The sequence below is a fragment of the Gossypium hirsutum genome, chromosome D07, assembly GCF_007990345.1.
Source record: "Gossypium hirsutum isolate 1008001.06 chromosome D07, Gossypium_hirsutum_v2.1, whole genome shotgun sequence".
NCBI classification, from domain to species: Eukaryota; Viridiplantae; Streptophyta; class Magnoliopsida; order Malvales; family Malvaceae; genus Gossypium; species Gossypium hirsutum.
In genome coordinates, this window is record NC_053443.1 from 15,638,254 (window position 1) to 15,663,696 (window position 25,443).

A 25,443-nucleotide genomic window follows, 5' to 3' on the forward strand; every position below is an offset into this window, starting at 1 on the left:
AAATTTACATGCCCAAATGACTTTAAATAAAAAAAATACATCAAACTCAAATGAAAAAGAAGCCCAGTGGCCCAAAACACTTAAACATTTTCATTAAAAAAAACCCTAGACCCCTTGGCATCGTTCCTCATGCCAAGTCAGCATGCTCGTCTCGAGGCCTGACGCGCATTTGCCGCCGTTTCACCAAAATGGCAAAGGTAGGCTTTTTGCCCCTCTTTGACTCTCCAAGGATACCTGCAAAAGGATGAAAAAAGATAGAAACAAGGACAACAGAAACGAAAGCAGAAACAATAGAAATAATAGCAAAAAATAATAAACAGTGTAATCTATGGTTATAAAAGCCATAACCAGATTGTAATTTTTTTTACACACAGAGTGAAATACAAAAAAAATATCAAGTTTCAAAAGGTAGCGATTTTATTTTTTCCTCTGATTTTATTCTCGAAGCAAATAAATAATAAGTGAAAATAAAAAAAATGAAAATGTTACCTGCCTTTTCATCTTCACGCCGCCACCGGCGTCTCTTTCGGTCCGAAAGGCCGTCGAATCCCTGGAGATTCGGCCAAGGCCACGGCGAAGGGCGTCGGGAGTTGAAGAGTTTTTTCCTTTTTGGGAATTTTGGCCTTATTTTTGGCAATTTCAACTCCAAATCGGAGTTATACAGAAAAAGGGGAGCAAAATGAATTTTTTTATTTTTTCGGCCGTTGGGAACGGCAGATCCGTCGTCGACGACCAGCGACCATCGTGGCGGACACTCACCGGACAAAGGGAAGTTAAGAGAAAAAAACAGGGCACTCAGATTTTTTTAAAAAAATTTTAAAGGCAGAAATGAATTTTTTTAGAAGATTGTTGGCTTAAATAGGTGGTATAAAACGGCGCCGTTTTGGGCCGATTTTCAGACGTCAAAACGACGTCGTTTTGACTCAAACCTGAGACCTGACCCGAAAGTAGCCAAGATCCACGTGCTTTCGCAACCAATGGGTAATTTGCGATCCCAACCCTTTTGCCTTTTATTTATTTTTCAATCTAGTCCTATTTTTATATATTTACAAATTTTACCATATAATTTCACTTCTATTTTATTTTGGTTCACCTGAGAAACGATGCGCATAAGAACAAGGGATATTTTCCTTTTCAGTCCCTGTCCTTTTTAGCGCGTTATATTTTAATCCTTACTAGCCTATTTTTATTATTTATAGTTTATACCCCTAGTTTCATTTAAATTTCAATTAAATCCTTTATTTATTTAATTTCAGCCTTTTCATGGGATGTTTTATTTTTTATTTATTTATTTATCTATTCATTATTATTGCATTGCTTTTTTATTTTAAAATCCATATGGCTCATATTTGTACATTGTTATATTGTCATTATTATCTCATTTTTTTAATTTTATTTTATTTTATTTTATTTTACTTTATTTTATTTTATTTTATTTTATTTTATTTTGTGGTATTTTATTATTCCTTTTATTATTTTTGACATTTCCAAGTCGTGTCTTTTCAATCATGTATTTTTATTTATTTTTTTAAGTTACTTTATCTATTTATTTATTATGATTATGTTATTATTATTAAAGTATACCTTTATTTATTTATATTTTATCATTCCAATATTCTATCCATATAGTCATCATTACTACATCATGCATTATGTTTCAATATAATTGGCCATTTTTATAGTATACCCTAAATAAGATAAATACACATTATTTTAAATATTACATTTGTTATTATTCAAAAGAAGTAGAAATTTTTTTTTAAAAATAAGGCAATCTTTCGTATTTGGAAATTCGAGAAGTCGTGCCTTAACTTACGGGGTTTCAACTTTCTCATTGAACCTAGATGACCGAATATCCTTTTAAAATTAAAACACATGAGATTTACATTGTAATTAAAATAAAAGAGCAAGCTTATTTTCGAGGATTCGAAATGTCGTATCCTAACTTACGGTATGTGACCTTTTGTTACCTCGAGATAAGAGGGACTTTTACATACATTTCGATTTATTCAAGTGATTTTAATTAAAAATAACATTATGCAAAGTGGGATCACGTTTTAAATTCTCTTCAAATTTTTAATTTTCGATACTAAGACATCGAGTAATCAATTGGGTACCAATTTTGGGCGTAACGAGGGTGCTAATCCTTCCTCGTGCTAACCGACTCTCGAACCCATTTTCTGAATTTTGTAGACCAAAATTGTTTTAGTAAATCAATCCTTTTATTAAAATAATCAAATTACGAGGTGATACGATCACACCTCATAAAAAAGATTGGTTGCGACTCTTATTTTTGTTTTTTTAATAAAAATTTGATTTCAAGAAAAAAAGTTTCGACAGCTTGGCGACTCCACTGGGGACAAATAAGAGAGTCAAGCCACAAGTTGGTTACTTTTGGTCTTTTTGTCGAAAATTGACAATTTGGTTTAAATTTACGATCCCTTTGTTGCATTTCATCCATTATTTTTGTGGTCTTCATCATTTTGTTACATAATGCTATGTTTGCTTTATTGGTTCGAGTCTCTCGGTATATTTTCGTATATTGCATTGCATAATCGTTCGATTTTTCCCTTCTTAAGTGGAAGTGAGAAGCTATTCCTTCGTGAGGTCTTCACCTCCGTACAGGATAATGGATCACTTTTGGTATACATCCGTACCTATGTCTTCGTGAGAGTTTCATCTCCGTATAGCCATAGGGAAATATATTCCCCTAAACTGAACTCGGTCCGTATGAGCCTATAATGGGTGAGGATCGAGGAATCTGCCAGATTAGGTACCCTTACTTTAGAATTGAACCGCTTATAATGAGCCCTAAGAACCTACCCTAGGTAAAACCACACCAAACCCCTAGTGGTCACCCGAATAGGTGCTCTATTTATTATTTCTTGCTTGCTTTAAATTCTAACATTGTATGAAATCTACTAACTTGTTTCGTTTTGTTTTGGTTATGATTGCATTGCATTTTCATCATAGAAAAGGGGTGTTGATTCACGTCCAGTTGCTAAATAGAGAGTTTGTCATGGGAAAGGGGTTTCTTGATAAAGTGGAAGACAATGCGGCTGTCCGGATATGGTCCAAGAAGACATAATAAAAGAAATGAGATAGTTGGACGAAAAGATATAAGTTAGAATTATAGGATTTCACTCGCATCAGTGTGACTCAGAATAATCTCCAAGAGTTGGAAGAGGTATGTGACCAATGGATAACGAAATCAAACAGTTATTTTACTGTAACTATGGTGACTTGTCTTATCTACTCGATGTCAAAATGGATAAGCACTTATTCCTAGCTTTGGCCCAGTATTGGAATCCCGCCTATAGCTACTTTACTTTTGGAAAAGTAGATTTGGCACCCACCGTACAAGAGTACACAACTCTATTCCGTTGCCCGAGAATCCAAGCCGATAAAGTTTATTCTAGAGCCGCCAACTCCCCGACTTTCTTGAAAAGGCTAATGAGCATAACGGGAATGAGCAAGCAATGGATCGTAGCCCGAATTAAACAAAAGGGAGATAGTAAATGTATCTCTTGGAAACTTTTACGGGATTTGATTTTGGCACATCTGGATATGAAGAAAAAGGGTCGATGCTTTTGCTTTGAGTATTAGGGCAATGTCGTATATGTAAAATGTATCCGTTTTATATAAAGAGATTCATTTTCTATTAAAGTTATTCTAATAGAATTGAATCAGAATCGACGCCTCTTTTTGCATTCATTTTGCGTTCATCAGTATTGTATTTCATCATATGCATTAAGTTTCATAAAAAGACCCTAATTAATCAAAATTATGACAGTTACCCTGGAAACCAACAAGATTTTGCTAACTGAATATCGTTACGGTACCCGCGGTAAAACCAGAACCATGGATCAAAGGTTAGAGATATTGTAACAAATTCTGTAACAACCCGATTTTGACCCTAATCGAAATAGTGGTTTTAAAACCACAAATTTGAATCAGAAAAATATTTTAATATTATTTTTAGAGTCTATTATATGTTAAGTTATAGGTGGGAAAAATTCGTGTGGAAATTTAATCGTTTGAATGTTCAATTTGATAAAAAGGGTTTAATTGTGTAAAATGAAAATTTAGGGGTTAAATCTAAAAATACCTAATTGTTGTTGTCTTTTAAAAAATGGGGTCTTAAATGTCAATTAGACCATTTGAAATTATAGTGGGTGGCTATGAACAATTATATCCTTATGTTATATGAAATATAAATTATTTATTAAAGGTTAATAAGGTAAATAAATAAAACAAACTAATATATGTTAATTAAAAACAAAGAAAAATTGAAGGTTATTGTCATCTTCCTTAGCCGAAAGTAAAAAAAAAGAAAAAGAAAGAAAGCCTAGCTATATTCGGTCATATAAAAGCTTTATTGAGGTTAGTTCTTTGTTTGATTTTTAATAAATTTTACGTTTTTGAGATCGTTGCTTTGTGTTCTTCAAAACCCATGTTTTAATTTTGTGAATTTTTGATGATTTTGAAATGTGCCATTGATGAATGCTTGGACTTTGTGATAGTTGATGATGAAAAATGAAAGATATGTGATAGATTAATATGTTTTGTATTGGAATTTTTAGTGAAATTGAGTAAATAGGGCTAAATTGTGAAATTAAACTTTTAGGGGACTAAAATGTGAAATAAATGCAATGTGTGGACTTGTATGAGAACCATGAATATTCAGCCCTTGTGTGTTATGGGCAAATTTTGTATAAATTGTGTTTTATGCAATAGGGAGGAAATTGCAAAAAGTGTAAATATTAGGGGCAAAATAGTAATTTGCCAAATTATGTGTTTTTGGATTAAATTGAATGTGTTAATAAATAAATTATCTTATTTTGAATATATTTTGATCGAGAACCAAAGAAATCGGAGTTAGATCGGGGGAAAGCCAAATTAGTCGAATAATCGTCCGACTTCGATTTTCCATCGTACGAGGTAAGTCTAATAGCAAATATATGTCATTAAATTAGAATATATATATATATGTTCTATAAGCTGAATTTTATGTTCTATAAGCTGAATTTGATTTTATGAATTATATAAACATGTTAGCCGAATGTATGTTTTAAGTTTAATAAGTTGAGTTAGATTTGTTATTTTCTTATTGTTAGTCGGATATACAAGTTGAAATTGGTAGGCTGAAATTTTATTTTACAAATATTGTATATGTTATATCATGCATGCTTGAGTTTAATAAGATGAAGTTAATAGCATAAATTATATAAATATATGATATTGTTCGAATGTGTAATACAAATTCTTTGAGTTGAATTTAATGATATAAATTGTATGTATGTATGTGGTTCAAATAAATGATGCAATGTTTTGAATTGAATGAAATGATATGAAATATATATATATGAGGTTAGAATGTAAGATACAAGTTTCTTTAAGCTGAATTTAATGTTAATAATTACATATAATTATACATGTGAATCGAAAATAGGATTTGAGTTTCTTGAGTTGAATTTAATGTTATGAAATATGTATATGTGGTTCGAATGTGAGGTTGCTATGAAGAGTTGAATATAAAATAATTCTTATCGAGATATAGTTTTTGAGAAAGATCTATGTGTATTATAAAGATTTATATGAAAGATTAACTTTGCATCTTAGTTATTCAGGCTATGTGCGTAGTAGGCTTAATGCCGGTGAAATAATTCAGACCTTACGTCTAGCAGGCTTAATGTCGGTGATATATTTCGGACTATAGGTCTAGCAGGCTAAGAGCTGGTGTACTGAATCAGGTTTTAAAACCTAGCAGGCTAAGTGCCATTGAATCTGTTCAAATTATGTGAGAATATGCAATTGATATATCTATGATTTTGATTATATGAAATTGATGAATACATAAACATTCAGTCTTTACATACTTGGTAAGTATACACCTACATTCGGGTTTTGCATTGGTTAAATATAATTGTATGCTTTCGGTATATACAATTAATAAAAGCATATGTATATTAGGTAATATGCGATTGTTGAATTTATAATTACTTATGGTGATATGCGGTTGTTATATATATATATACAAATGATTATATAATGTGATTGGTATATATGTGCATTCGGATGTATACAGGTAATAAAAATGTATACACATTCGGTTATAAAAATTATTAAACATATGATTATATATATATGCAATCGGATATTTACGTAAATGTGTATATACATTCGGTTTAAATTGTTGAATATACATGTATGAAATCGGCACATGTGGATTAGAAGTATAAATGTGCATTTGATTCATGTAGTTGATAAGTAAAAATATAAGTTTTTGACATATGTATTTGAAAGATCATAGACATGCATTTAATGAAATGCAAATGATAAGTATATTTGGAAATTTCTTATGCAATTAGTGATTATGTATGTAACTTGATTTTAAGCATCTAATGATTATACATATGTTTGTTTATATGTATTTTAGATATGTTATAAACTTACTAAGCTATAAAAGCTTACTTTGATTGTTTTTGTCCATTTGTTTTATAGATTTTGGTGACGCGTTACGAGCTCGGGGATCATCAGCATAGTCTATCACACTATCAACTTCTTTTGGTATTTTGTTAAAAATTTGAACTCGATCTTATGACATGTATAGGTTTGAGTATGATGTTAGTTAGATTGGTTTGTAAATTATAAATAGCTATGCGAAAATGATTTAATTTCCATGTTTGTGATCAGTTTGGTTTTTAAGAAAAAAATGGTTGTGTTTGTTTGAAAATACCTCGTAACCCTAATTCGGCGACGGATACGGGTTAGGGGTGTTACAAATTCAGAAAGACATGCAAGATCAGTTCCAAGCGCAGCTGCAAGAACAATCAGCTAAAATACAGCAAGATATGAGGGATCAAATACAAGAATTCCAGCTAAGTATAATAAGCCAGTTGACACAACTGCTGGCCGGAGGGATCGAAAAAGGGAAAAGCACTGTGGTTAACTCGGGGGATGATAATGAATACCCTACATACCCCCCAGGCATTACCCTGGTAAATGTCCATGCACAACCAGATGCATATCCACAAAGGGTACCTGTTACCATCAAATCATAACAATACTAAACCGGTACTTCGGCACCGGTGAATTACCCTGCGGGTTCAAGTTCCAAATCTAGGGATAATTTCAGATCATAACAATACTAACCCAATTGTTTCTGATTTAGACAACATTGCCGAAATGGATAGAGCAAAGATTGAATGACTAAAATAACTAAAAGATCGGTGCAAGTGGTTGGAAGAGAAATTTAGAGCTATGGAGAATGTCGATTACCTTTGCGGGGTTGATGCTAAGGAGTTGAGCCTAGTCCCTGATCTAGTGCTCCTACCAAAATTCAAAACTCCAGAATTCGAAAAATATAATGGGACTAGTTGTCTTGAAGCCTATATCACAATGTTCTACCGAAGAATGGCAGGATTTGTCAATAACCACAAACTGTTAATTCATTACTTCCAGGATAGTTTGATCGGGTCGGCCGCCAAGTGGTACAACCAGTTAAATCATGCCCAAATCAGCTCATGGAAAGATTTGGCACAGGCTTTCATGAAACAATACAGCCATATGACCGACATGACACCCGACAGAATTACACTGCAAAACATGGAAAAGAAGCAAAGTGAAAGCTTCAGGCAGTACGCTCAGAGATGGAGGGAGGTGGCAACGCAAGTTCAACCACCTCTTTTAGAGAAAGAAACAAAAATGCTTTTCATAAATACTCTTAAAGCCCTATTCATTAACCATATGTTAGGAAGTGCTACCAAAAGCTTCTCAGATGTAGTAATGTGCGGAGAAATGATTGAAAATACAATAAGGAGAGGGAAAATAGACGCGGGGGAAAACGCTAAAAGATCATCCCCGAGAAAGAAGGAAAATGAAGTAAACATCGCAAGCATGTATAATAAAGGCTATTCAAAACTGGTCACTGTGGGTTAACCAAGGACCGTGACAACCAGCCACCAAGGCCTTTTGAGGCAAGAACCCAACTCAAGACTAAACATAGAAAATCTCCAGTTCACACACATCCTGATGACATATAGGGAGTTATATCAGAACTTATTTGATGCGCATGTGGATCCCCGTTTTACTTAAAACCCATGTAACCTCCGTACCCAAAATGGTACGATGCGAATGCTCAATGTGAGTACAAAGTAGGAATAACGGGACACTCAATGGAGAACTACACTGCATTCAAAAAGTTGATTGAGAGGTTCATCAAGATGGGGATCATAAGGTTTGATGATCTATCGGGACCTAATGTGGAAGGAAATCTGTTACCCAGTCATTCAGATCAAGGGGTAAACGCGATAATTCAGAGTGGAGGAAAGAGAACCAAAACTGATGAGGCAGAAGTAAAAACCCCACTAAAATGGGTTTGGGAAAAGATGATAGACAGAAGATTAATCATGCAAGATTTAAAGGATAGACCTAAAGAAGTGAGAAGCTACTACGAGTTCCACGCTAAAAAAGGTCATGAAATCGAAGAGTGCACTGAATTCAAAGCTTTGGTGCAAAGTCTAATGGATAAAAAATAGTTGGAATTCTTTGAAGAGGTCAAAGACTTGGAAGGAATGTTGGAAAATCTGAGCATCAACACCACATCCAAAGAAAGAATTGAGGAAGAAAATCTGTCAGGCATTTTCCCTTATATCCCAGAAAGTGTTCTGAGCAATTGGATTGCGAAAGAGATCCCTATAATTTTGAGAACTAATTCAAAGTAATGTTCAAAACACACTTATTGCTCTAAGCCTGGGAGTAATAAGAATCCTTTTGTGAAAATGCATATATCTATTATTTTTATTTCAATAAAATACATCTTTGTGTCTCATTTAGGCAAATATTCTTTTATTTTTCAATTTTATTCATACTCATACCACACAAATTCTTAGATTCATTTGTTCTTTGGGTCTTCCTTCGTTCATATAACAGGTCTCCAGATATCAATTATATGAGCAACGCTGCTATTGACTTAGAATCTTCTTTTGAGCCAGATATGTGTCAGAGGAACCTCGAGACTTTAAAGATGATCGAGATTGTAACCTATCTCCTGATTTATTAATGATGGTAGAACAAAATGAGTGTAACACCCCTTAACCGTATTCGACGCCGGAATAGGGCATGAGGCATTACTAGAACACATACACTTGTAAACGTATTTAACCGAGTTATAAAATTTCATCTAAATTAAAACTTTTAAATTTTTTTAACATGCTTTTATAATTCTTCACAATATATCCTTAAAATATTATATTCATAATAAATAGGGCCTACGAGACCCGATACATACCCATGCAATTCAATGCTTCATTTCCATTTCATCCAGTTCACAATTTCTCATGCTCACAATTTAAATCATATCACTAGCAATTTTCATTTAATTACCATGTATTTCAATTAAAACACAACAATTAATAATAATTAGATTTGAATTACAGTAATACAAACTTACTAGGCTAAATTGTAGAAATTCCATTTCCCTCGACTTTCCACGCGATCTTGATCTAAATTAATAAATGAAATTATTAATTTAGACAATAAAACTATTTAATTCTTGAAATTTCGTCATTTTTTCCATTTTTACTAAATTACCCTAAAATTTTTACTTTTATTCAATTTAGTCCATGAACCTAAAACATGTAAATTAGCTATTTTTAAAAAAAAATCATATTATCAGAATATTCACATATATTTTTCCTCCTCCTCCACTCCATTCCACATCCTTAATATACTTAACACTCTTAGAAATAACATTTTCTAAAGTTTCATTATTCACCCTTAAGTATATTTCAAGCTGTCTATCCGAGTCAGTATCACTAAATTATTTTTATATGGAGCTACAGAACTCAAAATTATGGACCGTTAATTTTAAATGAAATTAGACTCATATATCTTTTTACCATAAAATTTTTAGAATTTTTAGTTTAGCCAATTAGTACAGTTTATTCTTTAAAGATTCCCCTATTTCACTGTCTGTCGTTTCTATCCTCTCTTCACTAAAAATTAAATATCTCTTAGTAAAAAATTCTGATGGTAGTGTTGTTTATTTCTCTTGAAACTAGACTCATTAAGGAATTTAATAATATAAATTAGAAATTACAATTATTTTTTTTACAATTTATAATGATTTATCAAAGTTAGAATAGGGGATTCCAAAATCAATCCGACCCTACCTCACTAAAATTAAAATATCTCAAAATATATAACTCTTTTACTTGATCTGTTTCTTTTATGTAAAAATAGACTCATTAAAATTTCATTTCATATCCTATTCACTCTTTAATTAAATTTCCACAATTTATGGTGATTTTTCAAATTTAACCTACTGCAGCTGTCCAAAACTGTTTTAGTGCAAGATGTTGATAATCAAATTTATAACACCCTCCTTTCCTTTCTCTACAATATTTTCTATCAATTCCTCTTATTTCCCTTCACTAACATATCAAGAACATAGAACCTTATATAATAAATCCCTACATTAACATCAATTCCCTACTTTTTCAATAATATCAAACTAAAAAATATATTGAAATCTTAATGTTATTACCTTGCTCTATTGATTTCAATCTTTAACTTGATTTTCTCTCTCCTCCAGCCTTTATTTCTTGAATCTAACTTGATATTCTAGCTCCCAATAGTCTCCTTATCAATTTTCTCTCTTGGTGGCTATGGAAATTCTTTTGATTTCTAGATGAAAATGGTGAATTTTTTGTGGAATGACCAAATTGTAAAGAAAGCAAAACTTTCTTTCTTTCTCTCTTTTTCTCACGTTGGTGCATGGAAAAATGGTGGGTTGCATGCTTCTTCATCTTCCTTTTCTTATATATATACTAAATAAAATAATAATAAAATAATAAAATATCATTTAAAAATCAAATTAAAATACTAATAAACTAATATTTAATTAATTAATATAAAATATCTCCAACATATTATTATCTTCTAGATTTCTCTCTCTTCTAATTGACCATTTTGCCCTTTATGATCTTTTAAAATTCCATCCTTGAGTCATCACTTAATTTGATAAAATTGCGATTTAGTCCCTCAAAATTCTTCACTTTTTTCAATTTGGTCTTAATCCATCCATTTTCCTTAGTTTCTAGATCATTCCACCCTTAAAATATTTACACCATTGGTCCTTTAACTTTTTCATATTTACACTTTAACCCCTCAATTTTTTAGTATTTACTCTTGGGCAACAAAACTTTTCTCACTTTTACGATTTAATCCTTTCTTGAACTAATATATCATAATATACTTCCCAATGTTGACATAACTCCAAAATTTTCCCTTTTTGTCGCTTTATTTCCTTATTTTATTATATCAAAGATAATATTTTGCTGTAAAAATTTTTGGGTATTACAATGAGAAAGAAATCCTAACTTGCAAAGAGTCAGTAGAAATTGTAAGCTTAGGAGAAGAGAAAGAGGTGAAGATCGGAGCTTGTATCACCGCAGAGACAAAGTGAAACCTCATTGAGTTACTCCAAGAATTCAAAGATGTCTTTGCATGGTCGTATCAAGGCATGTCTGGGCTAAGTACTGATATTGTAGTACACCGACTCCCCATAAAGGAGGAATGTAAGCTAGTTCAATAGAAACTCCGATACTAAGACATCGAGTAATCAATTAGGTACCAATTTTGGGCTTAACGAGGGTGCTAATCCTTCTTAGTGCGTAACCGACTCCCGAACCCATTTTTTGGATTTTGTAGGCCAAAAATTATTGTTTTTAATAAATCAAGCCTTTTATTAAAATAATCAAATTATAAGCTGATCCGATCACACCTCGTAAAAAAGATTGGTAGCAACTCTCATTTTCGCTTTTTAATAAAAAGTCGATTTCAAAAAAAAGGTTTCGACAAGTGCTATTAGGTTTGATTTGTTAGTTTGATTCTAATACATTCTGATTGATTGATATAGACACTTTTTAAAAGACTCACAAGATTAATTCTTACATCATTGAGAATTTGATTTTCATTTCTGAGTGCATAAGAGTGAGGTTTTCTTAATTTTTCTTTTCTAGAGTGTTATGTTCTTTTCAGACTTTCATAATGATTTGTAATACTATGATTGAGAAGTTGAGAAGGGATCAAGAGGTTTGAAAGGCTCGAGATCAGCAACGTGACACTATTCTAGACACAACGAGTAAAAATTTAGAACGTCTACATACCAAAATTGAGTGTCAGAATCGTAATTGGGAAAGATAAGGTTGATCAATCTCATCTTCGTGTAAATAATGCTCGACGTGTCTCTCGTGCAAATGATGAGACTTTGGCTAATAATGACTGTAGGCAACATTTTTTAGCTAAACCAAAGTTCAACATTCCACCATTTCGAGGGAAGTATGATCTCGAAGCATATTGTGAGTGGGAATCAAAAATTGAACTTATGTTTCATTACTATAAATGTCGAGAAGAGGAAAAAGTACAGTTGGTGACCCTTGAATTTTCAGATTATACATTGAGTTAGTGGATTCAACTTGGAATTGATCATCAAAGAAACCGCGAAAGGGTAATTAAAACATGGGACGAGTTGAAGCAAGTGATGCGAAAGCATTACGTTCCTTTTCATTACTATAGAGAGGTCTCAACGAGACTTCAACGCCTTGTTCAAGGTAATCAATCTGTTGATGAGTACTTTAAGGAGATGAAGATACTTATGCAAAGAGCAAATATAAGAGAGAATGAAGAAACTACCATGGTGCAATTTGTAGATGGCTTGAATGTTTCGATAGCCAATGCTCTTAATCTTCAAACATATATTGATCTTGAGGAGATGGTACACAAGGCAATTGAGATTGAGCAATAATTTCAACAACATTAATCTCGTCTATTTGGCGCATCATACTATTATCGGTGTACAAGTTCTAATTCTACTTTCAAGAATTCAAAACCTTCTTATGCTATTAATAAGTTGCTGCTAGAACATTCTGAGGCTAAACCTTTTGAGTGGAAAAGTGGGGCTCCTACAAAACATTTTTCTACATGTTTCAAGCAACTCATTTCTACTAATTTTTCACCAAAACAACAAAGAGCTCGTGACATTGAATGTTTTACGTGTAAAAGGCGTGGACACTATAGTCATGATTGTGCTAACACGAGACTTTTATTGATCAAAGAATATGGCGAACTTTGTGAATTGGAACAAAATGATAATGAAATTTTTTTCTTAAATCTATAGAATTAGATGAAATAGAAATGTCATGTTCTCTTACTGAGATTTATTGTACTGAATTGAATATTCATAATAGTTGTAAGGGAGATATAGGAAGTGAAGAAAAACCATGTGAAAAGACAGAGAGAAAAGAGACCTTTAGTGAAGAAAGTCTACTTAATGGTCCAAATTTGGTGAGTGAAAATCCATATGAGGTAAAATTGGAGAGTTCTCAAATGGAAAAAGAAAATGAAAAGCAAGAAAATACCCATACAAAAGTGAGGAATAATTATGTTTTAACTAACTCTAACTTAAATTTGTTTAGTGGTGTTTCTTTGTTACAGGATTTCAATGATCCATTGACGGACTCTCAATTATATTACTCTACCATCAATAAACGATTTTACTTGTGGGAAAGAGGTAAGTTGAACATTGATAATTCTCCACAAGTGCTAAAAGGTAAGAAAAGTAATGATACATCGGAAATTGAAATATGTAGGCATACCTTAAATGTTTTTGATAAGTAAGCTACTGGTTTTATTTTTTCTTACGACATGCTTTCTCATTGGTCAAGTTTCAATAAATAATGGTCTGAAAGTTCAATTGATTTTATGGGTTTACCTAGGTATTTAAAGTTTACTTTTGTTGCATTCGACAGGTTTATTAAAAAACCTCATGCATTTGATCTTGCAACAAAATTTTCTACCTTAAACTTTAAATATGAATTTTTACATAATAATATTAAACTACTTTATTTTTATAATTATGTGAAATTCTTGACTCATTGTTGAAAATTATTATGGATGACCATGCATATTCAAAAAAAAGTTACAAGTTATTTTTTACTTGAACACTCATGTGCCTAATATTACTTTTTCTAGTGTTGATGGTTTATTTTTTTACAGAGAGATACTTGATCCATGCTGATTTGGGATATCAAAATCATATATTTGATCCTGGAGATAGTTTTGGCGTACAAGAAAGCTTAGGTAAGTATTTTATTCATTTTATTGTTATTTATTCTAATCCATTTTCTTTCTATGCAGCTAAAGATTCAGGGACGAATCTTCTTGAGGAAGGGGAAATGATGCAAGTCTCAAGACACAATTTCAAACCCACGATTGTGATGGAGTCACACTACCTGAAGGCTCAACAATAATGTTAAAAGCTAAGCAAATCAAATCAAAATTAGATCAAAGAAAAGATTTGAGGATGAATCTTTTTAGGAAAGGGAGAATGATACATGCACGGATGGGGTGAAATTTATTAAATTCCAATCATCAAAGTTGCCAATTTTCAGGCTTGGGAAATCAGCAGACTTACGATGACTTTTTGGATTGGATCCTGGTATTTCTGGGTTGAGAATTTCTGGGTTGAGATGCCTTCATAGTGTTTGAAGATCTATCTCTTAGCTTCGAAACACATTTTGAATCACTCGATTTTGAGTTCAGGAGCTCAAGTTATGACTGTTTTAGTGAAGACTACGTTAGCAGAATTTTTGAATGGGATTATGACGGGAATTACGAATTTCGGGCTTTTAGTTCGAGTTTAAAACATATTGGGTTCGAGTTTTAGGCTTAATTTTTATTATATATGAGCCCAATATTGTATTTATCAGATCTTATTATTTTATTCTTATTTTATTCCAAATTTTTTATAATTATTAAGTGTTTTAAATTATTTAGGAGTTTTATGTTAACAAGAAAGTTTAGTTTAAAACTACTTCTTGTTTAGATTAAATTAAAGTTCTGGTATGCTTAAGAGTTTTATTTACCTAGCCTATATATAGGCATTTGCATTGTACACAATTCATACAATTCATTATTATTCAACTTCTCTTTTGAGTTAATAAATTCTCTTTGAGTTTTCTTTTCAAGAATTTCTCTTGAGTTTCTTTTACAAGAGTTTTAACAATCTTTTTAGATTGTGAGGATCATCTTCAAACTTTTTCTTGCCAAGTTTTCTTTCTTGGAGGGGAAATTAGAGCCGCTTGAAGGGGGTTGTAGATTCTTTGTGTTTCCAAGGCTTCTTAGGACTTCTACACGCCACGTTCTATCTTTCAGTTTATCTCATTTATTCGCTTCCTTAAATCTTTGATTTATTATTTTATTTTAGTTATCTATTTTAATTGTTTTATCTTGGATTTGATTTCGTTTCAGGTTGTGTTAAAATCTAAGTTTCTTCCCGAACGTCTAGAGCCCTAAGTCAAATCCTCGACTTTGACAAACTTTACAATTTGCTTTCGCATTGATCCGTCTCATTCTTTATTAGTTTATATCAACAGTAGTAGTAGACATGTTTGTTATGTATTTGGTTCATCAATACAGTAAACATGTTGTTCATGCCATCAATAATTTGGTGATACGAGTACTAGTAACAATTTATCAGTAATTCAGTCATAAAAGGCATGTATTCAACACATATCATGCAAAACTAATCAATCAAATCACAGATTCCACATTATTCATAATATGAGGGACTTAATTGAAAGAGATAATAAACTAAAATAGTTAGAGAATTAATCAGGGACTAAATTGAACAAAACATAAAATTGTGGGAAAAACTATAAAATCTAAGAAATAGTGGACACACGGTCGTGTGACCTAGCGTGTGGAAGGGTTACACGGTCGTGTGGCTAGGTCGTATGGAATTTGCAAAATCAACCTACAAGGGAGACACAACCGTGTGACAAGCCATGTGGAGAGTCCTAAACCGTGTGAGAATCGAAAAACCTAGGGTTTTGGGGGGAACATGACCATGTGACGGGGTCGTGTGGTCCACACGGGTGGCCTACACGCCTGTGTGATCCTATTCTGAGGCACGATTTGCCCTGATTCGTTTGTAAAAGAACACACACTTGTTACTGAGGTCTCGAGCGATATTTATCACGTTCAAGTCTGATTCAGGATACCTAAATCCGGTCCTTCAATGGAAAAATATGCTCGGATTAACAATTGAATTAAGATTTGTCAAGATTTTCAAGAATTTGGCAAAAAACCATAGAAGATTTGATTAATCGGATGAAAGATTTGTGTCGAGGTCATGATATTACGAAATACAAAATTCAATTGACGAAACGGAGGCACTTACCGATTCTTGGCAAGGTTTAAAGATGCAACTTATGGTGACACGCTAAACTGATAAAAAAAATGAGCTAACGGAGATTGATTTTGATTCGAGAGGACGAAAATAATTTCAGTAATAGGGAGCAAATATTGTGTAAAGAGATGATAAACAAAAAATGAAGTAGAAATTGGGAATAAAAGAGCAAAATTCAGTTTTAATTTGGGAAGGAAATTATAGTTCTTTTGTGATTAGGAAAAGAGATTAAGTACTTATGATTTTCAAACTTTAGGGGCTATTTAGGTAATTAACCCATCTTATCAAAAATAAAAAGGGAAATAGGGGTGAATGATGTGACTTAAACGCAAGATACAAGTGTGAAAGGAGTAATACTTAACCATTTAAATTGTTGCTCATTCTTATTAACTTTCTAATCTAAATAATATTTATTTTAGAATGATTTTCATCCTAGTTTGTTGAAATTAAATTGAAAAGATATAAGAGAGTAGTGGATAGAACCTAAGATCTCTAAGGAGCATTTTTTTCATCCAACCCTATATATTTTTGGGTGTTACATGGCATGAAACGTCATTGTAATAGGCTAAATCAACAACCATTAATGAACATATTATATCAAACATTAAAACTTAATAGTCAATGATAGTTAAGGCTATAAATAAACATACACCATAAATCAAAGGGGTACTTGATGTATATTCTAAACTCAAGAGCTTAATTGGGTGTAAAAAGACTGCATAAACTTAATTGGTTTAGAAAAAAACTTCAAGAAATTTTCAACCCTTAAGCCTAATAATTATTATAATAATCTATAATCTAAAATATATATTATATTAAGTCTCTAACTGAGTTGGTGTCACGAGTTAACTAGGCACCATTTTAACTAGATAATGACTAAAATCCTATTACTTTACAAAGTAAATTATATTATTTCAAAAGTGTTGTACTTTTTTTTTATATCTTTTATATAAAAATAAAAAAATACACCTACATAATAAAATTTGAACTTAAGATATTATTGTTTTAACATCTCTATTTTATCATTTCAATTAAAATTGATTTTTTATATTAATTTTTATAAATGTTTATTATATGATTTTACTTTTGACCTATATCATAATTCATAATTGTGTCATAATAATAGTATATACATCATCAAATTAATTAATAAGTTTGAGGAAGCCAACTTCTCATCCATATTAATTAATACAACAAACAAGGCCCCCGTTTTTGGAGATTTCGTAACATTCACCTTCTAATAATTAATGTAACATTACTATATATATTTTTAAACAATTTTATTATATATTTTGATCATATGTGTTTTTTTGACACAATTTCTAGAATTAATTCATAAATAAAAAGATAATGTACTTTAACACACTTGAACTCACTTCCTCTAGTATTAGCAACAATACTGATACTAATTGAACTAAAACTCAATCAACTAACATTACTATATATTTAGTACCAAAATAAAAGTGTCAATATGCTTGTTTAAGTATTTAGATAAATATTAATCTAAAAAAAAAAGAAATACTTAGATAAATATCAATAAGTATGGAATGTATGAAATTTCAGATTCAATTGGTTTGATTCGAAAAAATAAATAAAATTAATCATTCAAGGTGCATCGAGGTGGAGGTTAAACTATTTACTGATCAGACCAAGTTTAGATAGTAAAAAAGTATTTTTGCAAGACTTAATTCATCAAACTCAAAATTTTATATTACACTTGAGTTTTTAAAACCATAAAATTTTCTAGGAGGTCAAAATTAAATTGTATATTTTTATTATAGCAAAAATGTACTTTCTCCATTTTAATAACCCATGTCTTTATAAATTTTAAAGGATTAAATTAAATTTTTATCATTTTATAGATAATTTTATCATCACTAATTTAAAATTTTATTAGTTGAGGGAGCAAAAAGTTGGTTTTCCAAAAAATAATTATTCTATTTAAATTATTTTAACATTTTTTTTAAGCTTTACTCTCTTGATTCTTTTAATTATGTGATTATGTGATAGGGAAAAAACTTGATTACAAATCGCACGATGAACATTAACATAATATCAAATACATGGCAAATTTTATTTCTTTTTATTATATCAACAGTTCAACACAATCATAGGCGGCTTGCTTACCCAAAATTTGTTGAAAATTTTTATTTTTCCTTCGAATTTTTTAAAAGATTTTAATTAGGTCCTCTCACATTTTTAAAAGTTTTCATTATAATTTTTATTTTTTTATGAAAATTTTAATTAAGTTCACTTAAAATATTTAAAAATTCTCATTAATCTCACAAAAATTTTAAAAAAATTAATTAAACCCAAAATTTTTTAAAAAAAATCTCGATAAACTTTTAAAATTTTTAAAAATATCCCAAAACCTTCCAAAATTTAATCTCAAAATCCGGTGGATATATAATGGATCCATATGTTAAATGCAATAGCATTAAATGTGAAAAGAGTGTCATTATCATATAGAAATGTGAATGAGAGAGAAAAACATATTCGTGAGGTTAAGAGGAGGCGAGCAGACCAAATCAAAGCATTAAAAACAGATATGGACTATTCAAGCCTTTCAATCCACAACTGAGTCCATTTTGTCTTGGTATATTTGTACATCGCTTGCTTTGATGTGAAACATGCCGCCCACCATCATGGTGCCTTTGCTGCTAATTCCACCCTCTCTTTTTAAATCAAAATTAAAGTTTTAATTATATATTTAAACTATAATTAGAGTTTTACGTATATATTACATCAAATTAAAGTTCATGTGTATAATTACACATTAAATTTAAATTTATGTATAATTTCGAGTTTTGTCCCTAATTAAATTGATGTGAAAAGAATGGCTTGGTGTAAATGCATAATTAATTTTTTTTAAATAACAAAAATAAAAATGGAAAATTTTATATTACTTTTGAAATTTTGAAATAATAAAATAAAATAAAAGTATTATAAAAAAATTCACAAATTATATACTTTAAAACTCAAAAAGTTGTTAAAAGAAAATTCTTTAATTTATAATATTTTAAAAGGATTTTATTATATTTTAAAAGATTTAAAACCCAATCAATTGATGACAGACATATGTAGATATTTTAAAACCTTATTGTTATACCGTATTCGTTTATTTTTATTTTATTTATTTTAAGTCACTTTTTAATAATATTAGTAACTAAATTGCTCCCTTGATGGGTTGTGTAAGATAGGCCAGCATTAATGCGTACGGACGTGGGACTTTGTATAAAAGGGACCGACCAGCCTATTTTGATGTGAATGACTGTCATTTTTTTTATTAATTAAAAAAATATTACTTTATTTGTCAATGCCTTTTAAATTTCAATCAATTTATTTTGATATTTTAATTTTCATTTCTAACCATGATTAAATTTCAATCGATAAATATTTAATTTTCCAAACCAATCAACTTTAATCTGTACCTAAAACTAATTTATATGAAATAATAAGTGGTTTGATAACCAAGAAAAACTTTAGAATTGATTGAGTATAAAATTATTGATAGGTTGTTTTAGAATTAGAGTCCATAAATAAAGTAACATTTATCAACTAAATTTAACCTCATAAATGGTAATTGATTATAAAAGTAGAAAAAGTACAGGGAGTCAGACGATTAGTTTGAATGCTTTATATGAATGCAAAATTATAACATTTGCTACTTCAATTTCACACTTTTTCTTAATTTAGTATTTATTTTTTTCCGCCTAATTTGGTACTTCAATTTCATACATAAACTTTTTTGGGCCTAATTTTATACTTAAACTTGACATTTTTTCTTAATTTAGTACCTAAGCTTTTTTTTAGGTACTTAAATTTATTAAATGTTATACTTTTTTTTTCGTTATGCTACAAAAATATTGCCAGCATTAGAGGAAATTCATGTTAAAAAAACAAAGGTATTGAGCTATGCTTAACAAGTTAATATTAAATAAGAAAAAATTATTTTTTTTTAAAATCCCAAACTAAAAGAAATTCATTATTTTCAATTAATAAAATAATTAATTAATTAATAAAAACTAAAATTAATTGAACATATAAAATGAAAAAATATCCTATAATCTGTCACATGTCAGTCATTCATTGATTATTTTTGCTACCTCGTAAAAAAATCAACATTGTTAACATATTGGAGTAATTTGTAAAATGTTTGACAAGTATCAAATCAAACAAAAAAAGATTAGGTACCAAATTAGAAAAAAGAGTCAAGTTCAAGTACCAACTTAAGAAAAAGTCTCAAGTCTAGGTATCAATTAGGAAAAATTGTCACCAAATTGGACCCAAAAAAGTTTAGATACTAAATTAGGAAAAAGTGTTAAGTTCATATACCAAATATTATATTAAGCCAAAAAATAATAATAATAAGTGAAGATATAAATTGCATGATGTTGCCTGTGGCTTAATTTGATTCGATCCGAACTTAATTTAAATAATAAAATATTTTAAAATTTTAAATTGAATTATAAAAGTATGTAAGTAATGTTTATAAGCATTAAATAAAATTGCATATTCATTTTGTCAACTAAGTTGTTGTCAATGCAGGAAGACGTGAGTTCGAGCGTACTAAAATATATTATATTCCTATTTATGGATTGAAGAGAGACTATAAGTAATTCTAGACATTGTGTCAAAAATAGGAAATATGATCAGAATCCATAATGAGATTGTTCAAATATATATATATGTTTTTGAATTTAAACTAATATTGAAAAATATATTTTATATTAAATTCAAATAAAACTTAAATATGGGTGCTTTATGGAAATTTTGATTTACTTGTAAATATATTGGAATGTAATCCAAATGGAGTGACATTTTAGTTTCCATAAAGCATGAGGACTAACTATTGAATTTAGGAAAAAAGGGAAAATAGTGAAAAATGCGTATAAAAAGGAATGATATGGATGCAATTAAAGTGTGTTAATTGTAGTTGAGTAGCAAAACAAAAAAGAAAAAAATAAATTGCTGACCATAATAATCCCAAAAAATAGGTCTATTTTATAATTAAACTTCACGGATGCACCCAACAGAACATAAATTCAGCCATAATATCAGTCCCTTTTATTTGTTTCCTTTTATATGTATATTAATTGTCACGGTTATGGGCCCGAACACCAAACCCGATCCATCCATCATCCCCTTCAAATATCAAATGCACTTTCTCTTTCACCCATCTCTCTCTTTTTTCTCCTTATCAATGGAGCCGTTTCTCGACGACTTAGCCGACGATCTACAGAGCTTAAGCTTCACCTCCACTTCCACTGCTACAATTAACCGCAGCACCAGCTCAGGGTCTGCCTCCAACTCCGGCTCTTCCTCTCTTGCTCCCTCGGCTCACGGCTCCTTCTCTTCCAAAACCACCCGTTCCGGCTCCCTCTCCCTAGCCGACCTCCGCTTCTCCATCCGCCTCGGCTCCGGCGATATAGGCTCCGTCTACTTAGCCGAACTCAAGTCTCAACCCCCGCCTCCCGACACCAATGCCGCCAATGCTAACAACAACAACAACAAAGGCAGTAAAAGCGGTGTCGTTTTTGCAGCCAAAGTGATGGACAAGAAAGAGCTAGCGTCGAGGAGTAAAGAAGGGAGAGCTAGGACCGAGATGGAAATACTCGAATTGTTAGACCATCCATTTTTACCTTCGCTTTACGCCGTTATCGATTCCCCTAAATGGTTCTGTCTGTTGACGGAGTTTTGTCCAGGCGGCGACCTTCATGTCCTCCGTCAACGTCAACCTCTCAAACGTTTCCCCGATTCCGCCGTCAGGTACGTCCTCCGTTAAAAGAAAAAAAAAACGTTTCCTTCTTTGTTTTTGGATATTTGAGAGTGATGATCGGGCGAAATGAGCTCAAAAGGACGGGGGCCCCAATCTACTGTAAATCGGATTAGATTCATTTCGTTGTTTTTGGCTATGATTAACGGTAGATCCGGGGGATTGGCTCGGGCTACTAAGGTCAAAACATGTTTGAGATTTTGACTTTTTCAGCTAGTAAACCAATAACTTTCAAACGCGTATCCAAGTATATTTATGAACTATAGTGCCTAAAATATCGCATCAAGGCCACCTTGACCCCGTTTTAATTTTTGGGTAAAAGCGCCAATTAAATTACTCCTGTTGCCTTATTATATTCTTAAAAATACTTAGGGAAAGCCAGCTCAGCTCAATAACACGGCGGACAAAGCAATATCATGATCCCATCATTTAGTATTTCTTTTCAATAATAATTAATTAATTATTAAAGAACGGGTAAAATGAGATGATAAAGATCTCTTTTTAAGTTCGATTTTCAGTATGAAGCATTTTAAATTTAGTACTTACAGACCCCAGAACCAAAAAGAAAATAAATAATTATTAAATCTTGTATTATGTTATTCTATAACTTTATTTTCTAGGCTTAACTTAGGTACCTTTAATACATGTGTGCATGTCTAATACTTACTATGAAGTTACTCCTCACGTTTGTGAGCTTTATTTATAAATTTATTTATGTTAAAGTAAATTATTATGAGTGAGAAATTTAGTAGAATAGGATTAGCTCCAAAGCAAAGTTGTGCATCTTAAATAGTATTATGTGCTTCCAGATTGTATTAATTAGCAAATAGTGAAGCCATTAGTTTTATGTTATTTATTTATTTATTATTTTTAAAAAAACAAATACATTTGGATAGAAAATTTTTTACTTTATATTCACTCATCTTCAACGTTTAACTCGAATAACATGGGTAATCGAATAATAAACTTTTTCCCTTTTGTTTGACCTCAGGAAATTCAGTTTTATGTTGCTTTGACTTTTCTGTACTTGAATCTACCTTGTTCAGTATAAAATTTACTTCTGCCACTATATAAAAAATTTAGGAAAGAATTGAATATAGGATACAGCCGGTTTCCGAGCTCTTAGAGTTGAATACCCTTTTTCTTTTCTGGATTTCTGGGATTTGTTTTAGCATCTTTGATGATGGATGGATGGATGGTAGACCCTGTTTTCATTTCATTTTATTTTATTTTATAAAGCTCTCCGGTCCCTCTCTAGTTAGTCTCTTGTCTGTGTCACTACCACCTAGCCATCCATTACTAATAATGACAACGGTGACAAGATGTTCATATAACCACCATTTATTTAGGGGGAATTAGCTTTCAAATCAAAGAAATCATTATTATTATTTGCTTCGACTTTGAATGGATCTTGTAGTTCAAGAAGGTAAGGTTCAAGAAATAACAACAAACTTTATGCAAATAGTTCCGCTTTGATAATGAACACTGAGTCGTTACATGATTGATAAAAATATTGTTTCCTTTATGCAATTGTACAATACTACATGATTGAGAAATTCTATAAGCTTATTTTTCATTTATGTGCTATTGCTTTGTTCTAGTAGATTCCGTACTTAATTTGATATTCACACCCACCATAATTTTATTAGTATTTCCACCGTTAATGATTCAGATTCAGCTATGAATGATTGTAAGATACCCAAAATACTAGGGAACATCTAGGAAGAGTGCAAGGGGAATATGCTTCAATGTAAGGACACAAGTTAGAGAAACTTTTGATTGCTTTACATCTCCCTGTTGAAGATTTTTGCCTCATTACATCCATCTCTTGCATGAAAAGATTCTGAGGGAACCTGGAAAACAAGACACGTAGGTCCCTTATAGTCTATATAATGTAGTAGAGGTTGAAGCAAAATAATTTCTTGTCTTAGTTTAGTGTGTAAGCAAGTTTAAAACCGTAGTGTATGAATGATAATAGTAGTAGGGTCCTTTATGTCCCTTGGTTAATGTGATCATAAAGTTCATGGCACTATGAGCATCTCAATTATTTTCTTGTCTATTATTTTTCTTTCTTTAACTCCACCTATCAATGGACCCTGGCTCGAGATTTTAGTATTATCAAGTTGTTGATCTTAATTAGTTTAATGAGATACTGATGAAACTGATTAAAATTATAGGTAGTTGATTGCTTTGCTTATTCTTGGTGTCTCCAGGTTCTATGCATCGGAGGTGGTGGTGGCTTTAGAGTACCTCCATATGATGGGGATTGTTTACCGTGATCTAAAGCCTGAAAACGTGTTGGTTCGATCAGATGGTCACATTATGCTCACGGATTTCGACCTTTCATTGAAATGCGATGAGTCCACATCAACGCCCCACATTGTTTCCGATCAAAAACCGCCGGTACCAGGTCTGCGGACTGACTATCCTAAAGATCATCCTCCTTTCACATCGTCTTCTTGTATCATTCCAAATTGTATTGTACCTGCTGTTTCATGTTTCCACCCAAAACGCAAACGCAAAAAGAAGTCTGCCCATCGTGGTGGGCCTGAGTTTGTGGCTGAGCCCATTGATGTCCGGTCCATGTCTTTTGTAGGGACACATGAATATTTGGCACCGGAAATTGTGTCCGGTGAGGGCCATGGTAGCCCTGTGGATTGGTGGACATTGGGGATCTTTATGTATGAACTGTTTTATGGGGTAACACCGTTCAAGGGCGTGGACCATGAGCTAACCTTAGCCAACATTGTGGCTCGAGCCCTTGAGTTCCCTAAAGAACCCATGATTCCAGCAGCGGCTAAAGATCTTATTTCCCAGCTGTTGGTGAAGGATCCTCCAAGGCGTTTAGGGTCCACAATGGGTGCATCAGCCATCAAGCACCACCCATTCTTCCAAGGGGTCAATTGGGCATTGCTAAGATGCACGACCCCACCATATGTACCTCCACCTTTTAGTAAAGAAGTTGTATCAGATGAAAGCTGTCCAGAGACCCCAGTAGAGTATTATTAGGGTGAAGTAAAGAAATGATCAGTAAATTAAAAAAGAATCAAGCGTCCCCTATAGCAATCATGTAACTTGTGATTATACTTTTTGGAATCTATATTGCAACGAGTATTCATTTATCTTTAAATATCGGCATATATTATTGTAAGCATCCAGTTGGAGGTTAATGTTTTGGTTCATTGGATTCCGACAATGCATTTGTAAAAAACAATCGATATGGACTCGGGAAGAGGAAAGCCGGTGGCGTCGAGCGTGATAGGCTGTCCACCGATCACGGAGGGTAGGAGAATACACGAGGGAAAGGAAATTGGTGCCTTTTAAGATGATTGCCCCCACCATGTGATTTGTTTACTACATAGGGAAAATGTGGGGACTTTTGCCATGATTCCTTTAGATCAGCTCACATGAT

The 25,443-nt window shown here is 31.8% G+C and overlaps 1 protein-coding gene across 1 annotated transcript; it reads left to right on the forward strand.

Moving 5' to 3' along the window:
- The first annotated feature begins 21,241 nt into the window (after positions 1 to 21,241).
- LOC107961747 (serine/threonine-protein kinase D6PK) lies at positions 21,242 to 25,161 on the forward strand. The gene is made up of 2 exons (XM_016897848.2): positions 21,242 to 22,024; positions 24,245 to 25,161. The coding sequence occupies exons 1-2, from the start codon at positions 21,279 to 21,281 to the stop codon at positions 25,038 to 25,040; spliced, it is 1,542 nt and encodes a 513-aa protein (XP_016753337.2). The 5' UTR covers positions 21,242 to 21,278; the 3' UTR covers positions 25,041 to 25,161.
- Positions 25,162 to 25,443: the final 282 nt, after the last annotated feature.